Raw genomic sequence first — 15469 nt, 5'->3', positions numbered from 1 at the left:
TTCACAAACTTGATCTTTTCATTAGCAAGGTTTTCATTTGTTATGTCGTTTCTTGTTTTGCCCTTTATATCAGAGGTTCTTAACCTTGATGGGTGGGGGGGGAGGGGAGTGGTTTCTGAACTCGGATGGGACAGAACAAATTACATTTTTATTTTACTAACCTTCTTCGTAATCTGATTCTGAGTAGGGGTCCACAAGCATCACCAGACTGCCATGACACAAAGAAGGTTACGAATTCCTTTTTTGTACTGATTTTTGTTCTTTCTGTATAAAACTTTGGACATCCAAGTGGAGCTTTGACAAAAATGCCTTTAGTTGTGGTATGGAGGTGGGAGAAGGTATTTGGTTGAGTAATACAGGTATATAATATCTAAGTTGATATAATACATATCATGATATTTATATATATATATATGTATATATAAATGATATAAAATATCACTCTCAGCTTTTGGGGGGGGGTCCATGTTCCCTAGGGGCTTAGCAAGCTATTGTTTAGTTTTATTATGGTTCTATAACTCCCAACAAGCATAACTTCAAACCTGAATTTAGGGTTCACTTTCTTTTCCCCTAGAAAAAGCAGAGTTGAGGCTGTCAGAGTGAAAGCCTGATTATGGAGCCCTGAGGCTATAACTCCGCCCTTTTACTGGGAAGGAGAGAGAGTAAGAGTGGATGGTTCTGACTTCAGGTTTTTTTAGAATCTAAGGACCCTTCCTCTATATAGCAACACTTAAGAGTTTACACATTTCTTTAAGACACCCTGTATATACCAGAGAGTCTTAGCTTGTTTTTTCATACTGTGGACCACTTTGAAAGTGAAACATACCCACATATATGACATTAAAGTTTCTCAAAGTCAACCAGTAAAAACAACTGGAAAACCATGTAGGAAGCTACAGAACAGATGTAGAAGATTTACAAATGAAAAATCAAACGAGAGAAAAGAATATCAAGAAGAGACACTATTGAAATGACACATCCCTCGTTTGACTTTTACATATGGACTATGCCTAATTAGCTGTCCTGTCAAACATATGCATTGTTTTGTGGAAAGTTTTTTCCTGTGTAAGTTTAATAAAAGAATCAGAGCTAGAAAAGGAGAAGTGAAGCTCACGGACCCCTTTTCGAAACAATGTTTTAAAACATTCAAAACAAAATGCGTAGGATTACGAAGGAAGCCGATTCTACTGAAACATAGTTATAAAACTATTTTTAAGAACCTCTCCTTCCCACTGCTTTTCCCATGGGAGTCTGGTCATGTGGCGGAATGTTCATGCTCACCGTGGGTCTCTCTCCATTGCCTTTTTGCTGATTCCCAACTTCTGTTTGTTGGAGACTATTGTGCTCCATGTTTTGCATTGCTAGGAGAATATTGGTGGTAACAAGATTTTTCCCTGCTTGGAATCATATAAAGAACTTTGGAATATTCCAAAGGCAATCCAGTTGTCCTCCTTTTTTTTTTTTCCATTCTGGGGCCAGCTCATCGTCCACTTGCAGTGACTGTCCACAATGAGCTATAGGTTGTCCATTCAACTACCTACCATGGTTTGGACAATAGACATACTTTATTCATTCCCAAATTATCTATCTCATTGAGGACGTCCTGCAATGCTCCTGGGTTTGTGCAACACAATCTGCAAACGGGTGTATTTGGAAGACCTCACCATACATCGTGACTCCCTCTTGAACTTGAACCCCGCTGCGAATGTCCTCCGTGATCGTGGTGAACACACATAGCCTTGGCTTATGGCCGCTGAGCCCGGCATCCACGAACACGTGCAGCGTTGCTGATAGAGTTCTCCGTATGGGAGGGGCTGGTGAGCGTGCTTGCAGGAGAGTTCTGATGACGTGAAACGGAAGCGCCTTGGGGACATATGGAGCACGTCGATAGTGTTTGACTGCTAACCACACTACGATTTGGATTGGCTGCACCTGAACAGCCAGCACCGGCCGTCTTGGGTTGGCCCTTCTCTTTGAGGGACTTCTGCTTGTCTGGCAGCATCCATGGCCCTCAACCTCTGAGGACAACATATGGCCCCACACATACCTCATTTCTTTGCCCTAGAGCAGTGGTGTCAAATTCAAATAGAAATGGGGCCCATTGAATCTTACATAAGGGCAGCTAGGTGGTGCCATAGTGCATAGAGGGCCAGTCCTGGAGTCAGGAAGACCCGAGTTCAAATCTGATCTCAGACACTTACTAGCTATGTGACCCTGGGCAGGTCACTTAACCCTCTTGGCCTCTGTTTTCTCATCTGTAAAACGAGCTGGAGAAAGAATGGCAAAGCACTCTGGTATCTTTGCCAAAAAACCCCAAACAAACCCAAATGGGGTTTTCTAATCCATAAAACAGCAACAAAAACCTTACATGAGGATCTCTACAGAGCACCTGGGGGGCACAGTGGCACACACAAAAAACCCCCAACCTCTGTTTGCCTCAGTTTCCTAAACTACAAAATGAGGATAATAACAGCATCTACCTCCCAGAGTGTTAAGAGGATCAAATGGGGGGCTTGTAAAGTGCTTAGCACAGTGCCTGACAGCAGTAGGTACTTAATAAATTGTTATTCTTTTCCCCCTTCCTCCCAAACTAGCTACTTAAACTCACCTCCTGGGGACAAAATGAGGCCGTGCATATTCCTAAGGACGGAGCTGAACTCTCACATTGGGGAACCCAGAACGTCCGGGCTGGAAGGGAGCTTGGAAGGGATAAAGGTCAGCCTCCCTTTTGCAGAGGAGGAAGCTGTCACGGTGGCCAAAGGATGAGGCTGTCCAGGAGTCAGAGCCATGGAGAAAAACCTAAGCAAAGCCTTGCTCAGCCCCAGGATATAATCTCCGGATGCACCCTTAATGACAGTGCTCTCCCTCTTCCTTCCTGACCCTTGCTTGGCAGGAATGGCATCATGTAGGGAATGATTGGAAGGGACCTGGGACTTGGGAGACTCTGTTGCTGCTGAGTGGTTTCAGCTGCATCCCACTCTCCTTGACCCCATCTGGGGTTTTCTTGGCAAAGATACCGGAGTGGTTTGGCATTTCCTTCTCATTTTACAGATGAGGAAACTGAAGCAAACAGGGTGAAGTGACTTGCTTAGGGTCATGAAGCTAGGAGGTGTCTAAGGCTGGATTTGAACTCAGGTCTTCCTGACTCCAGGCCCGGCGCTCTAACCACAGTGCCACCTGTTCATATACTGTATTTAACCCCAAAAGGAAGGTTCTGGGGAAGGGCTTGCGCGGTAGCAAGGAGAGTCAACTGAGAAGTTGTCCAGAGGCATTCGTGACTCAGGGAGGGTGAGGGGAGGCTTTATGTGAGCGCCCCCTCCCTGGGGAGCTGGGGAGCGCCAAGAAGCTCATGTAGACATCAGCTGGGTGAAACACATTTACCTAGCTCCTAAGATGTACTAGGCGCTTTACAAAGACTATCTCACTTGATCCTCCCAACGACCCTGAGGAGACAGGTGGGCTATTGTCTCCATTTTGCAGATGAGGAAACTGAGGCAGTAGAGGTAAAATGACTTGCCGAGGATCACACAGCTAGTTAAGTATTTGAAGCCAGATTTAAACTTGGGTCTTCCTGACTCCAGGCCCAGTCCTCTATCCACTGGGCCACTAGCTGCATTTACAGAAGAGGAAACTGAGGCCAAGAAAATCACAGTGACTTGGTGCAAGTCACACTCCAAGTCCAAAGTGGAAGTCAAAGTCTCCTGACACTTAGTGCCAATGTCCCTCCATTGGCATGCTGTTTCATGGTCTTAGGACTTGTTTTGAAAACATGTCCACAAAAGTGTTAATAAATGCAGATACTCTTTTCTCTGGTTAAGTGCCTTTGGAAATGAACCACAGTTCTACACATTTCCAGCACATTATCATTTTTTTCAATGGAAGACTTCTGTTTTTACTGAAATGTTGTTTGTCCTTCATTTTTGGAGAGATACAATGACACCCGAGGGTGAAGCATTGACTCATTGGTGAATTGGATTTAAGTGAGGCAGAGCCTCACCTTCTCTTCCAGAGTCATCAAAGTCCAGTGGCAGGACAAAAATCAATCGACGGAGATGGTCCAAGATACAGTGGATGGCCTTGGTGTCTTCCCCATCTAATTAAGCTCTAAGTGCTCCATGGTGCCTCTGTGGCTGTTGGAACAAATTGTTCTCATCTGTCCATTCCTCCAGGGGAAGTCTTCACATGTTTGGAGTAGACACCTCCCTAACTCATCGATGGGTCTGAGGCCCATCAGTTACCCTCAACCTTGTTTAGCCTGCTGCTGAGATGGGTTTTTACCAGGGAGTGGCTGCCGCACACGCGACAGCTCCTTGGAGCCACAGACGGGTTGGGTGGCGGGTGGACACCAAAACTGCATGAGCAGCCCTGGAAAGTGTCTGGTAAGCCCTCACACCAGAGGTGCTGGTCCTCCCTGAACATCTCCCATACCTCGTTTACTACAATAATAAGTGAAGGAATGGCCACTCTTAACAGCTTTGATTAAAGAATCTAGAATCACATATGGCTGAGCCTTTGGCCTGTAATGTAGCTGACATCATCAGTCATGCCACTGACCTGATCAGCGACTCTTATTGTCATGGGGGCCTGTAGGACTCTTGTTTCTTTGTCAAAATATTCTCCTGCATCTTCTGGAAGGGAGAGTCTGAAAGAGGGGGGAAAAGAACTTGAATGCATCTTTTCTTTATAGTTATCAACGTCTTAGTGATACAGATGTAAGGCTAGTGATTATACAGTCACAAGTCATTAGCAATATGTTATAGTAGTTACATTATGAAAAAGGATTCTGCTTAGAACTACCTGCCTTCCCGCTACCACCCCAGGCTATGATGCTGCTAAATGGTCCAGCAAATGCATCTGTGGAGTTTTGGGATCATCACAGATCCAATTCTTATCTGATAAGACTATGGTTCTAGGAGGCTAGTAGTCTTCTGGTAGGTATCAGGCACCCACAACGTTTTGAATTGAGTATTTCTAAAATTTCTAATTAAAATCATAATGAAGCTAAATGGTGTATGGATAGATCACTGGGCCCACAGTCAGGATGACCGAGTTCAAATGTGACTTCAGACACTGCCTAGCTATGTGACCCAGGTAAGTTATTTAACCTCTGCCTACCTCAGTTTTCTTAACTGTAAAATGGGGGCTAGTAACAGTCCCTATCTTGCAGGATTGTTGTGAGGATTAAAATGAGATAATCTTTGTAAAGCATTTAGCATAATGCCTGGCACATAGTAGGTGTTTAATAAATGCTTAACCTCTTCTCCTCCCCCATTAATGATATAGAAAACAAGGCACAGGGAGAATCCTTTAGTGACAACTAGAATGTAATTTATCTGTGATATGTTTCCATTGTTAAATATGGCATGAGGCTTTCTTAAATTAAGGTTCACTTGGACAGGGATCAGTTAATCAGTCAACAAACATCTATTAAGCTCTTATTATGTGTCAGGCATTATGCTAAGTGCTGGGAATACAAAGAGAGGAAAAAACAATCATCTTCTTTCTGGGAGGTCTCCTTTCCGGGAGGTCTCCTTTCTAATGGAGGGAACGTGAATGACTAAGTAAGTCTGAGAGATACACAGGGTAAATGGAAGGCAAGCTTGGAGGAAAGGAATGGGGTTGGGGGTTGGGAGGTGCAGTAGGAAGGGGAGGGATTTCCTCCTGCAGAAGGTAGGATTTGGCCAGAGTCTTGAAGGAATCCAGGGAATCCCAGAGACAGAAGTAATAAGGGAGAGCATTCTAGTTACGATGGACAGAGGTACGGAGACTAGAGATGGAGTGTCATATGGGAGACCAGTGTGGTTGGATTATGGAGCACGTAGCGTTAGAAGATTGGAAAGAGCTTTAAATGCAAACAGAGGCTTTTATGTGTCATGTGGGAGGTACTAGGGGGCCACTGGAGTTTACTGAGTGGTAGGTACAGTCAGATCTGTGCTTTAGGAAGACCGTTTTCACAGTTGAATGGAGGATGGATTGGAGTGAGGAGACACCAATGAGAAGATCCTTGGAATTGGTCTAGGAAACAGGCGATGAAGCCCTGCTTCAGGGTAGGCTGAATGAGTGGAGAGAAGGGGATGTACATGGAAGCCGTGTGAGGCTCAAAAGCACAAAATTTGATCACAGGGTGGCTCTAGGGAGCGGGGTGATTGAGACTCAACAGTTGGGGATGACATTGAGATTGTAAGCGTTTGTGAGTAGAAGAATGGTCATGCTCTTAAGAGTAATAAGAAAATTGGGAAGAGGGGAAGGTTTTTTTTTGGGGGGGGAGATGAGTTATTTTGTCAACATGTTGAAGTTGAGATGTTCATAGCAGCTCAATGTTCTGTAAGATGTCCAAGAGGCAGTGATGGAACATGAGAGTTCAGGAAAGAGCTTAGGGATGGATATATAGATAGATCTGGGAGTCATGTGCATAGAAATGATCATTGAATACAGGGGAGTTAATGAAATAATTAAATGAGATAGTAGAGAGTGAGGATTCTTAAACTAGAGTCCATCCATGGATGCCCAAGGGAATTGTGGATCCATTTCAGGAAGTTTGTGAACTCAGATGGGAAGAGGAGGGAAGCATTCACAGAGTGCCTACTATATGCCCAGCACTGTGTTAAGTGCTTTACAAATATATCTCATTTGTTTTGGATGGGAAAAATTACATCTTTATTTCCATTAAACTTTGGTCTCCTTTGTAATCTTATATGCTTTATTTCATGCATTTTAAAATATGATTCTGTGTGATGACCCCATATGACCACATTTGATAGACTTAGCTCTTCTCAGTATTACCATGATCTAAGACAATTCCGAAAGACTCATGATGGAAAATGCTATCCACATCCAGAGATAGAACTATGGGGTCTGAATGTAGACTGAAGCATACTATTTTTTTTCTCTCTCTCTTTTTTTGTTTTTGTTTTTTGTGGTTTTCCCCTTTTGTTCTGTTTCTTCTTTCACAACATGACTAATATGGAAATATGTTTAATATGATTGTACATGTATAGCCTGTGTCAGATTGCATGCCATATTGGAGAGTGGGGAAGGGTAGGGAGGGGGGGAAATTTGGAACTCAAAATCTTATAAAAGTGAATGTTGACTAAAAATTAATTAATTTTTAAAAATAAAATATGATTCTGAAAAGAGAGTCCTCAGGCTTCACCAGACTTCCAAAGGGCTCTATGACACACAAAAAATTGAAAACTCCTGGTAGAGAGGAAGAGGACCCAAGACAGAGCCTTGAGGGACACTCATGCCTAGTAGGAGTAACATGAATGAAGATACAGCAAAAGAGACTGAGAAGGATCATTCAGAGAGGTAGAAAGAAAACCAGGAGAGAAGAGTGTCATGATAACCTGGAGAGGTAAGAGCATCCAGGAAGAGATGGTGATCAACCGTTTTGAAGGCTGCAGAGAGGTCAAGGATAAGGATTGAAAAAAATCCACTAGCTTTGGCATTTAGGAGTTGGGAATTTTATAGAGAGAAGTTTCAGCTGGATGATGAATTTGGAAGCCAGACTGCAGAGAGGTCAGAAGAGTATGATCCTGGGGACATCCAAGGCATGGTTGTAGAAAGCTTTCTCAAGGAGGTTAGCCAAGAAGCAAGAGAGAGCTGTTGAATGGGAGTTATTTGGGATGGTAAGATCAAGAGATCATTTTTTAAACATGAAAGAGATAAGGTTTTTCTTTTTTTTTTAAATTTTTTTTTGGGGGGGGCTAGCCAATGGGGTTAAGTGACTTGCCCAGGATCACACGGCTAGTAAGTGTTATGTGTCTAAGGCTGGATTTGAACTCAGGTACTCCTGAATTCAGGGCTGGTGCTCTATCCACTGTGCCACCTACCTGCCCCTATACAAATATTATTTTATCTTCTTTTTTTTTTTCTTTTTAGGCAATTGGGGTTAAGTGACTTGCCCAGAGTTACACAGCTAGTAAGTGTCAAGTGTTTGGTCTGAGGCTGGATTTGAACTCATGTCCTCCTGATGTCAGGGCCGGTGCTCTCTCCACTGTGCCACCTAGCTGCCCCCAAGATAAGGTTTTTCAATGATGTCAAACACAAACACTCATGGAATTTTCATAGGATCAGGGATTTAGAACTGGAAGGGACATTAAAAGTCATCTAGTCTAAATGCCTCATTTTGCAGATAAAGAAACTGAGCCATAGAGAAGTCAAGTGATTTATCACACAGCTAATCAGTGGCTCAGGTGGGATTTAAACCCAGCTCTTCTTGCCTCCAAGTCCAGTGCCCTATCCAGAACACCCCCACTGTCTCTTCTGCAACTGGGATCTCCCCATTTCACTGACTGTAAATGAGATTAGCTGACACGTGTCAGAAGAAGCCGTGCCTGCAAAGCCAGAGGAAAGTCCTCTCCACTCATACACAGTCTTTACATCAGCAAACACACAATCTTATAATACTTTCATCCAATTCTCTTGTGAGTTGTGGCAAGTTAAACACGTAAAGAAAAATAATACAGCTGTATCTCACTTCAAAAAGGACACGTAATCTTGAACAGCAGCTTGTAAATAAAATAATTTAATTATATGATTTTAACTGTGTCAATTAAATTGAGTTTGCTATTTAAAGGAATCCTACCAAGATTCCCTTTGTTAAAGGAACAGTCACTTCATGACTAACCTATGATGTAAATCTAAATTTTCATAGGTTTTAAACAATCCTTTTGTTGGAGAATGTCCTTGCTGGAATGGGCAGCCTCAGTACCAAGTCAGGGAAATGGGCTTTGATTTGACAAGCCTCCAAAGGGGAGTGCGGATATAAAAGTTGGGGAAAAACACTTAAAGACCATAACAACCTGGCGATCAAGAATGTGTTCACTTGAGCCAGGGACTTGTCCCTGTGGCACAAATTCCTCCTTAAACTACCTTCATAGTATCTATCCATCTATCCATTCTATCTAACTATCTGTCTGTCTATCTATCCATTCATCTATCCATTCATCCATCTATCTAACCCTCCATTCCATTCTATCTATCCATCCATCTATTTCATACATAGACTACATATGTGGCATACACTGTATATAGAAATACACGTGTATGTATGTGCAAATGTTGTATCCCCAGTAGAGTGGAAGCTCTCTGAGAGCGGGGACTATTTTTTTTTTATCCCTAGCATCTCATACAATGTTTGGCACATTTTTTGTTGTGGTTCAATCTTTTCAATTGTGTCTGACTCTTCATGACCCGTTTCGGGATTTTCTTGGCAAAGAATGGTTTGCCATTTCCATCTCCATTTACAGATGAGGAAACTGAGTTAAACAAGGTTAAGTGACTTGTCCAAGGTCACACAGCTAGTAAGTATTTGAGGCTAGATTTGAACTCAGATCTTCCTGACTCCAGACCCAGCACTCCATCCATTGTACCAACTAGCCTATCCTTGGCACATAGTAGAGATTTAGTAAATGCTAGTGATTGATTGAATCAATTTATCCATTGCTATCCCACTTAGTACAATCTGAGGTTTAAGGAGAGGTTACCTTCACTCGCTGGCAAATATTCATATTTCAGTTTAAATGCTTGACTTTTGTTCAGCGCTGCAAAGGTGCATGATTGGGGCATATGAGGTCATCTTTTGGGCATTATTTTTCCAAAAGGCTGCCTTCTACCGATCTGGATAGCTCTCTGAAACTCTCATGTAAGGTCCATGAATAAACTCAGTTGCTTTTACCCTTCTCAGGGAGCCAGAAGATCATAGGGAAGAATATTTATTGACTAAAAGACCAGACTGCAGCAAATGCTAGCTGGAAATGTGATTGATTTTTCTAAACTAACCATCTGGAGCAATTGAACCTAAGTAACCAAACAGAGGCGTATAACTCCAGCACTCTCAGAGAAATAGAGTAAATGAGGCTGTGGGGTTTAAAAAAGGGAACAATTATAATCCTCAAATGAGAAATTATGTTCCTCTGGGAGCCTAAGTTTGGTTCTCAGACACTCATAAATACCTTTGATGATTTTCTGGAATTAAAGTCTGTAGTGGCCAGAAATATCAGTTCTGATCATGAAGGCTTCCGGCTGTCATTCATCAATCTCCGCCCCTCCCCCCGCCCCTCCCCATCTCAGACTCATGAATAAACCCATGACTGGCTCTCTCCTCTCAGAGGTGGAGCTGAATATGCCTCCTGGCCGACTTTGTCAAGGGCAGCTGGGTAGCACAGTAGATAGAGCACCAGGCCTGTAATCAAGAAGACCTGAGTTCTAATCTGGCCTCAGCTGTGTGATCCTGGGCAAGTCACTTAACCGTGTTTGCCTCAGTTTCCTCATCCATAAAATGACTTGGAGAAGGACATGCTGAGAAAACCCCAAATGGGGTCATGAAGAGTCTGAAATGACTGAACAATTTTGTCAATGAGCAAATAAATGAAAAAGTATTTATTAAGTGCTTACTGTATACACAAAACACTGTGTTAAGTGCTAGAGAAGCCAAAAGAAAAATAATACCATCAACAGTATTGAATGACCATAAGGGAACTCTGCTCTCTCTTCTTACTTTAAAAAAAAATCAGGATGACCTGAGTTCAAATTCAGCCTCAGACACATAACACTTACTAGCTGTGTGACCCTGGGCAAGTCACTTAACCCCATTGCCTAGCCAAAAAAAAAAAGTCCTCATGACAAAAGTTTAAACTTCCTATGCCCATCTGTGGTAGAAGACTGAGTCATTTGTCCCTCCTTTTAAGTGTCCCCCCCTTTTTTTTAACTGTTAGCCCCTCTGAGCTAAAAAACACACAAAGACAGTCCCATCAAGCGGGATCTACCCAAGTGGGTAGATCAATGGCATCCTTTCTTACTGCAGACCAAATTGCTTCTTTGTATATAACGTAATGATATCTCAAAGCATTGCTACCAGGGATTTCAGAGATCGTTTGATCTGGTGCCCTCATTTTGAAGTCTAGAAGAGGAAGTGAATTGTTCAAGATCACTGGCCTTTTTTTGTGCTATGCCTGGTACATAGTAAGCCCTTAACAAACGCTGGTTGACCGAATTGACTGACATGGAACGTGAGCAGCTGAACTGGGGTGTGACCCTAGGTCCTCTGACTGCAATTCCGAGATTCTTTCTTCTAAGTGGGTTCCATTTTTCAAAGGCTTTTGGCTATGCTACCAGCAATTCCATTTACACATTTTCAGCTCAGCTCGCTCAAGGCAGGCGTTCACTTAAAATACTGATGTCCTATTTATAACCCCTAGAATTGAAAGCAATGGAAGTAAGTCTCCCCCACACCAATTTCCACAGTGATTTGACTCCCACTGCCTGATTTCTGTGGAAGCTGGAGGCCCTTTATAACTAACTGCATTCAGACTGGCTCCCTTAGCCTCTTGAATGGGATGTCTTTGAAAACAGGGACGGTTGCTATGTATTGTTCCAGTGGAAGTCATTCCCAAGAATAATCGTCAAAGTAAAATTCAGGATGGAGCTGTGACTCTAGCTAGGTGCCCTGGACTTTCTATTACTGAAATTCTATCTCTGAGGGATCTCTTCCATTCCCAACAACCCAAGGGTTCCCAACTTTTTCCTCTGATTTCCAGTGAACCTTCCCATAGTCCCTATTCAAGAAAGGAAATAAATTTTGGAGTTTACCATGAAGATGTGTATAATAAATACAAAAGAGATTCATTCATTTCAATTGGGTGACATACAGTTATTCCTTCCACACTGAGACTTTCCCCATTGCTGTTTTGATATATTGAGGGTAGGCATAAGAAATTAAATGGAAATTTTTGGGGAGTTTTGAGGAAGCCAAAGACAACGTGCAAAGGCTAGCAGATGACACAGAAAAAGTTTAGAAACTCAGAAATGCATAAACATATGCATAGTATTGTATAACATCAACATATTTTATCTTTCATTACCATAATAATTCAGACTTCTCTGGTACTAAGGAAGGGCCAGATAATTTTATGTGGCTTTTCCAGATCTCAGGGACACTGCCCTCTTAATCCCCACAATGTGGAAGGGATAATTATAGCAATTGATCAAATATTCTCTGTACCTCTTGACAAGCTTCTCATACATACCCCATGGGAGTCAGTCAGGCAATAAGGATTTAAGTTACTGCTGTGTGCCAGACGTTGTGCTAAGCACTTGGGGACACAAAGAGAAGCAAAGAAGGTACCTGCCTTCGAGGAGCTCACAGTCTAATGTGAGAGATGACATGCAAATGAGTGTGTACAAACAAGGTATCGGTGAGATAAATAGGAAATAATCAAGGCTTCTTGTAAAAGGTGAGATTTTAGCTGGGACTTGAAGCCAGGGAAGCCAGGAGGGGATGAGGAGGAGGCAGAGTACTCCAGCCAATGAAACCATTCTAGCTTGTCAAATCCAGCCTCTGACACTTACTAGCTGTGTGACCCTGGGCAAGTCACTTCACCCTATTTGCCTTAGTTTCCTTATCTGTAAAATGATCTGGGGAAGGAAATGATGAAACTACTCCAGTACCTCTGCCAAGAACATCTCAAATGGGGCTGCGGACAGTCAGTCAGGACTGAACAACAACTATTATTACAAAGGGTTGAGAAGTGAGTGGGAGGTGAGGAATTGGAAGCAGACTTTCTCCAGGAATTAGGATGATAGCCCGAGGAGATACAAGGGGGGGAGGAAGGCTTGGAAGGAGGAGGGGAGCCCTCTCCAGACTTGTTTCTCTCTTTAGGAGCTCTAACTTGCAGCCAAACTAGGCCAGGCTGCTTGCTCGCCAAACCTGGCTTCCCCAAGGCTGTCCCAGCTCAGCCTAGCTCCTCCTTCCTCCCCTCCACCTCCACGAGGCTGAGCCTAAAGGATCTCTCCTGAGCAAAGCCCTTCCTCTGCCCAGGGTTTTTAGTGTGTTTTCTCACTTCCTTGTTACCTCTAATTAACGTCTCTTTTTACATGCTGTGTTTGTCCCAACAGAATGTAACATGTGATAAGCTGAACCATGAACCATGAAACATGTATGTGCCCAGAGATTGGCACATGGTATGCACATAATGCTTGTTGGATTGCATTGGGTGGCATTTGTGGATTGAGAAAATGCATAATGACAAACAGCTACTAAGAATTTAGTAATGCTTTCAAATTATAATCACATCCACTTTACATTTCAACCAACCAACATTTATTTGCCTCCTTCTGAGTGCTAGGAGGGGCAGCCATAAAGCATAGAGCACCATGTCTGGAGTCAGGAACACCTGAGTTTAATTTCAGCCTCACACACTTACTAGCTTTGTGACCTTGGGCAAGTCACTTAACCCTGTGTGCCTCAGTTTCCTCATCTATAAAATGAGCTAGAGAAGGAAATAACAAACTCCAATATCTTTGCCAAGAAAACCCCAAATGGGGTCACAGAGAGTCAAAGAGGACTGCAAATGATTGAACAGCACCACCAACTGTTACTAGTACAAAGAATGAAACCATGACTAGCATTCCAATGAGAAAGACCACAAGTTCATATATAAATACATTCAGCACAAATGGAAAGCAAATAAATACAAGTACATAAAAAGTAGGTAAATATAAGTTAGTTTGGAAGAGAAGGCACCAGTAATGGGGGAAGAGGGCCCAGGAAAGGCTTCCTGCACAACATGGCGCTTGAACTGAATCTTATAATAGGAAGAGAGGGATTCTATGAGGAGGAGGTGGTAAGAAAGTGTGCCAGGTGTATGGGATGGCCAATGCAAAGGCATGGAGATTGGAGATGACTGCGGTGTGTGAGGAGCTAATGAGTAATGAGTAATGAGAGAGACAGAAAGAGAGAGAGAGAGAGAGAGAGAGAGAGAAAGACAGAGAGAGAGAGGAGAGAGAGAGGAGAGAGATGGGGGAGAGAGAGAGAGCAAGAGAGAAGAGGGAGAGGAAGAAGGAGGGGAGAGGAGGAGAGAGAGAGAGAGAGAGAGAGAGAGAGAAGAGAGAGAGAGAGAGAGAGAGACAGAGAGAGAGAGAGAGAGAGAAATTATTGAGTCTACAGATAGTATGTTTGCTAAATAAAGACAAAAATAATGATTTATACAGGGACTCCTTTCTGCAAAACTCTTCCTCTCCTCCCTCCTTCCCCGCTCCCTGCCCCCCACCCCGAACCCCGGAAGACTGTGGATGATTAATTGGAAACCTGAGCTAGACGATGTCAAGGTTTCTCCTACTTTTGCATTCCATAATCCCAGGATCTGAAGGTCATGGTGCTCTCCTGTTTCGGAGTTCTGAATGATGAGAAACACAAAGTGTTTCTGTCTTTCATCAGGACATGATGGTCTAAGGAAAACTGGGCTATTTTTCCTCCATTAAAGAAAATTCTGGGTCTAAAGGACTCAGCACATGCTTAGTTAATATTTTGATAGAGAATTTATGGGTGGGTCAACCTGATAGACAATGGTTCTACAGAGAAATTCAATCTAGCACTTAACTCTATTAATATTTGATGGATACCTGAGGGGTCAGAGGGACCATGGTGGGTGAGGCAAGCCTAAGGCCAAGGCCAAAGAAATGGAACATCCTTGCCACTTCGGAGAAGAGACTTCAGGGCACTTAGAAATAAAAAAAAAAAACACTGCAAGATAAATCAAGAGGTATTTCTCTTCTGAGGACATGTGACCACATATACTCCCCCAAGTATATTTTTCTTACATTAAAAAATAGATATTTCATAAAACCTGAAGCTTGGGAGATGGTGGCTGTCTATGCAACGGTCCAGAGATAAGTGTTGGCAGAGGAGCTCAGCACATCTCTGGCTGATGTGTGTCCCTGAGTGTTCCTCCTCGAGGGACTCATTTGAAAGTCCTTGAGGACAGATATTGTTTTATGTTTCTCTTTGTATCACCAGGCCCTCGAATAATGCCCTGCCCATAAGGAGATGCTTAGCAAAGGATTATTGAATTGAAGTGGGCACAAGATGGCCCAGGATGATTCACTAACAATAATAATGGCAGTTTCCATTACAGAACGTTTCCAGGCTTACAGAGCTTTCTCCCACCAGAATCCATGTTTGTTACTGTTTGGTTATTTCCGTTGTGTCTGACTCTTTGTGACCCCACTTGGGTTTTTCTTGGCAAAGATACTGGAGTGGTTTGCTATTTCCTTCTCCAGTTCATTGTACAGATGAGGAAAACTGAGGCCCACAGGATGAAATGACTTGACCAGGGTTACGCAGTTAGTATGTGTCTGAGGCTGGATTTGAACTCATACTGATGATAAGACTCGCTGAAATGCTGTTGGAAAATGCCCCGATAGCAGGGGCCATAGGTGGCCCTCAGACCTCAGCTTTGTTTCAAAACCAAGAGGCTGGTACGGTGCCTTACTTGCTCAGGACATTCACATAGGAGCTGGACCACCCGTCCCCATGTGCCTTCCTGTACCATGCTTGTAAAAGAAGGCCCTTGAAACATTCATTCAATAATGGCAAATATTGATTCTCACAGCCTATTGACAAAAATGGAAGATTCCTGCTTTTCCCCTGACAGACACTGAGCTCCTGGAGCATTCTCCCAGGGGCCAC

The 15469-nt window shown here is 43.0% G+C and overlaps 1 protein-coding gene across 4 annotated transcripts in view; it reads right to left on the bottom strand.

Annotated features, from left to right (window-relative positions):
• The window catches only part of CFAP74 (cilia and flagella associated protein 74), a 125354-nt gene that overhangs the window by 30572 nt on the left and 79313 nt on the right, over positions 1 to 15469 (bottom strand). For all 4 annotated transcript variants that reach the window (XM_020975933.2, XM_020975941.1, XM_020975948.2 and 1 more), the window contains one exon: positions 4555 to 4642. In XM_020975933.2, the coding sequence (XP_020831592.1) occupies positions 4555 to 4642 (88 nt within the window). The remainder of the gene's footprint in view (positions 1 to 4554; positions 4643 to 15469) is intronic.

The sequence above is a fragment of the Phascolarctos cinereus genome, unplaced genomic scaffold, assembly GCF_003287225.1.
Source record: "Phascolarctos cinereus isolate Bilbo 61053 unplaced genomic scaffold, phaCin_HiC Scaffold_726;HRSCAF=1367, whole genome shotgun sequence".
Lineage (NCBI taxonomy): Eukaryota > Metazoa > Chordata > Mammalia > Diprotodontia > Phascolarctidae > Phascolarctos > Phascolarctos cinereus.
Note: the sequence above shows the minus strand (reverse complement) of the source record. Positions and strands in the feature narration are given on the sequence as shown.